This window comes from Numida meleagris, unplaced genomic scaffold (assembly GCF_002078875.1).
Source record: "Numida meleagris isolate 19003 breed g44 Domestic line unplaced genomic scaffold, NumMel1.0 unplaced_Scaffold394, whole genome shotgun sequence".
Taxonomy (NCBI): domain Eukaryota; kingdom Metazoa; phylum Chordata; class Aves; order Galliformes; family Numididae; genus Numida; species Numida meleagris.
The window spans coordinates 71,426-74,406 of NW_018364616.1; the positions used below are offsets into that span (position 1 = coordinate 71,426).

The 2,981-nt window shown below is 54.6% G+C and overlaps 1 protein-coding gene across 1 annotated transcript; it reads left to right on the forward strand.

Annotated features, from left to right (window-relative positions):
* Positions 1-421: 421 nt before the first annotated feature.
* On the forward strand, positions 422-2,723 carry TGM1 (transglutaminase 1; the record flags this gene model as incomplete). The annotated part of the gene is given in 3 exon segments (XM_021383414.1): positions 422-934; positions 1,520-1,627; positions 2,549-2,723. Coding segments are annotated over 3 exon segments (388 nt in total), but the record flags the coding sequence as incomplete, so codon positions are not given.
* Between the last annotated feature and the right edge of the window lie 258 nt (positions 2,724-2,981).

The following is a 2,981-nucleotide window of genomic DNA, read 5'->3' on the forward strand; positions in this document are numbered from 1 at the left end:
GGGGTGAAACATAGGAAAAACATGGAAATTTAGGGAAAACATGGGAAGTTTAGGGGGAGAAGGGGGAGATCGGGGGGAAAATGGGGAAATTGGGCAATTTGGGGTGAAAAATGGGGAGATATGGGGGGAAAAGGGGAAATTGGGGCCAAAATTGGGAAAATCAGGCAAACTGGGGCAGGACACAGGGAGAGTGGGGGGGGGAGAGTGGGGAAATGGGGAAATTGGGGCCAAAATGGGGGAAATTGGGCAATTTGGGGCTGGAATAGTAGGGAGAGCGGGGGGGAAATGGGGGAATTCTGGGGGAAAATGGGGGAATTGGGCAATTCGGAGTGAAAAAACGGGGAAATTTGAGGGGAAAAGGGGGAAAATGGGGCAAAGTGGGGAAATTGGGATGAAAGACGGGGAAATTGGGCCAATTGGAGTGGAAAAAGTGGGGAAATCGGGCAAACTGGGTTGAAAAAATGGGGAAACTGGGGCGGAAAATGGGGAAATTGGGCAAACTGGAGTGAAAAAATGGGAAAATTGGGGCAGAAAAGAGGAGGTTTGGGTGCTTTGGGGTGAGATGCGCTGGTTTTGGGTCTCCCCGACCCAAACCCCTGAATTTTGGGGCTGTCTGACCCAAAATGGCGAATGTTGTGGGTTTTTGACCCAAACCCATCCGTTTCGGGTCTTTCTGACCACAACCTGTGAAATTTTGGGTCTTTTTGTCCCAAACCTGTGAAATTTTGGGTCTTTCTGCCCCAAACTTTCAATTTCGGGTCTCCCCGACCCAAAACCGGCCGAATTTTGGGTGATTTTGCCCCAAATCCCGGCAGACGACTCCGTGTTCATGGAGCGGACGAGCGACCTGGCCGAGTACGTCCTGAACGAGAGCGGCCGCATCTTCTACGGCACCGAGCAGCAGATCGTCGAGCGGCCCTGGAACTACGGGCAGGTGACCCAAAATCGCCGGAATTCACCCCAAAACGGGGATGGGATGGGATGGGATGGGGGAGAGAAGGGGGAGCATGAAATGTGGGAGTTTGAGCCCAAAATTGTGGGCTGGGAGCCTGAAATGGGGGGATGGCGAAGGAGGGAGGTGAGAAGCCAAGATGTGGAGGTTTGACCCAAAATGTGGAGGTCTGACCCCAGAATTTGAAGGTGGGAGACCAAAATGTGGAGGTTTGACCCCAAAATATGGGGAACCCAAGATTTGGAGGTTTGGCCCCAAAGTTTGGGGGTTTGGCCCCAAAATTTGGAGGTTTGACCCCAAAATCTGGAGGTAGGAGCCCAACATTGGGAGATTCAACCCCAAAATTCATAGGTTTGACCCCAAAATCTAGAGACCCCAAAACTGGGAGATTCAACCCCAAAATTCAGAGGCGGCACCCCAAAATTTGGAGTTTTGACCCAAAACCTGGAGGTCTGACCCCAAAACCATCCCAGGTCCCGGATTGCTTTCAGGGCCTGATTTTTTGGGGCTAATTTTGGGGATTTCGGGCTCTGGTTTTTGGGGTGAATTCACGTGATTTTGGGTCAGTTTGACGCAGGGGTGCTGGACGCCTGCCTGGCCATCCTGGACCGGCGCGGGATGCCCCACAGCGCCCGGGGGGACCCGATCATGGTGGCCCGCGTCGTCTCAGCTATGGTGAGTTTTTTTGGGGCAAATTTGGGCGATTTTGGGCAAATCCGGGTGGGAATGGGGAGGGCGCAGGGGGGCGGGGATTTTGGGGTGGTTTTTGATGATTATTGGTTTTTTTGGGGTGGATTTTGGGGCTGTTTTGCTGGATTTGAGGAGAATTTGGGTGGCGGGGGAATTGGGGAAGGATTTGGGGGGAGTTTGGGGGATTTTGGGGTTGAATTTTGAGGGGATTTTGGGTTCAGTTCTGTTGGGTTTGGGGTTGAGTTTTGGGCTGAGTCTGGGGGATTTGGGGTTGGTGGTGAGGGGAATTTTTGGGGTTGAGTTTTAGGGGATTTTTGGGTTCCATTTGGGGGGGTTTGGGGTTCTGGATTTTGGGGTGAGTTTTGGGTGAGTTTGGGGGGATATTTTGGGTTGGATTTGGGGGATTTGGGGGTTGAATTTTGTGGGATTTTGAGTTGCTTCTGAGGGGATTGTTGGGGTGAGTTTGAGGGATTTTGGGCTTCAGTTCTGTTGGATTTCGGGGTGAGTTTTGGGGGGATATTTCGGGTTGGATTTCAGGGATTTTGGGGTTGGATTTTGGGGGACTTGGGGGTTCAGTTCTGTTGGATTCGGGGTTCAGTTTGGGTTGAGTTTGGGGGATTTGGGGGGTTCAAGTCTGGGGGATTTTTTGGGGTTGGATTTTGGGGGTTGAGTTTTCGGGGATTTTGGGTTGAGTTCTGTTGGATTTTGGGTTGAGTTTGGGGGATTTTGGAGCAGTTCTGTTGGCCCCGGGGCTGCATTGGGGCACTTTGGGTTCTTCCAGTGCCGTTTTGGGTCCTTTTGCTGCCTTTTTTCCCCCAGATTTCGGGGCGGTTCCGGGCCGGGACCGGACGCGTTCGGTCCCGGTTCCAACGTGGGCCCCTCTCGCCCCATTTCCCCGCCCCACAGGTGAACTCCCTGGATGACAACGGGGTCCTGGTGGGGAACTGGACCGGGGATTACGCCCAGGGCACCAACCCCTCGGCCTGGGCCGGTTCCGTCGACATCCTGCGGGCCTACCACCGCGGCGGGGTGCCCGTGCGCTACGGGCAGTGCTGGGTGTTCGCCGGCGTCATGACCACCGGTACCGCGCCGACCCACCGGGTCCTGCTGGGTTGGACTGGGTCCTGCTGGGTGGGACTGGTCTGGACTGGGTTCCTTGAGGGACTGTGGGGGCGTCTTCTGGGTCCTGGTTGGGTCCTGGTTGGGTCCTGGTTGGGTCCTGGTTGGGTCCTGGTTGGGTCCTGGTTGGGTCCTTGTTGGGTCCTTGTTGGGTCCTTGTTGGGTCCTTGTTGGGTCCTTGTTGGGTCCTTGTTGGGTCCTTGTTGGGTCCTTGTTGGGT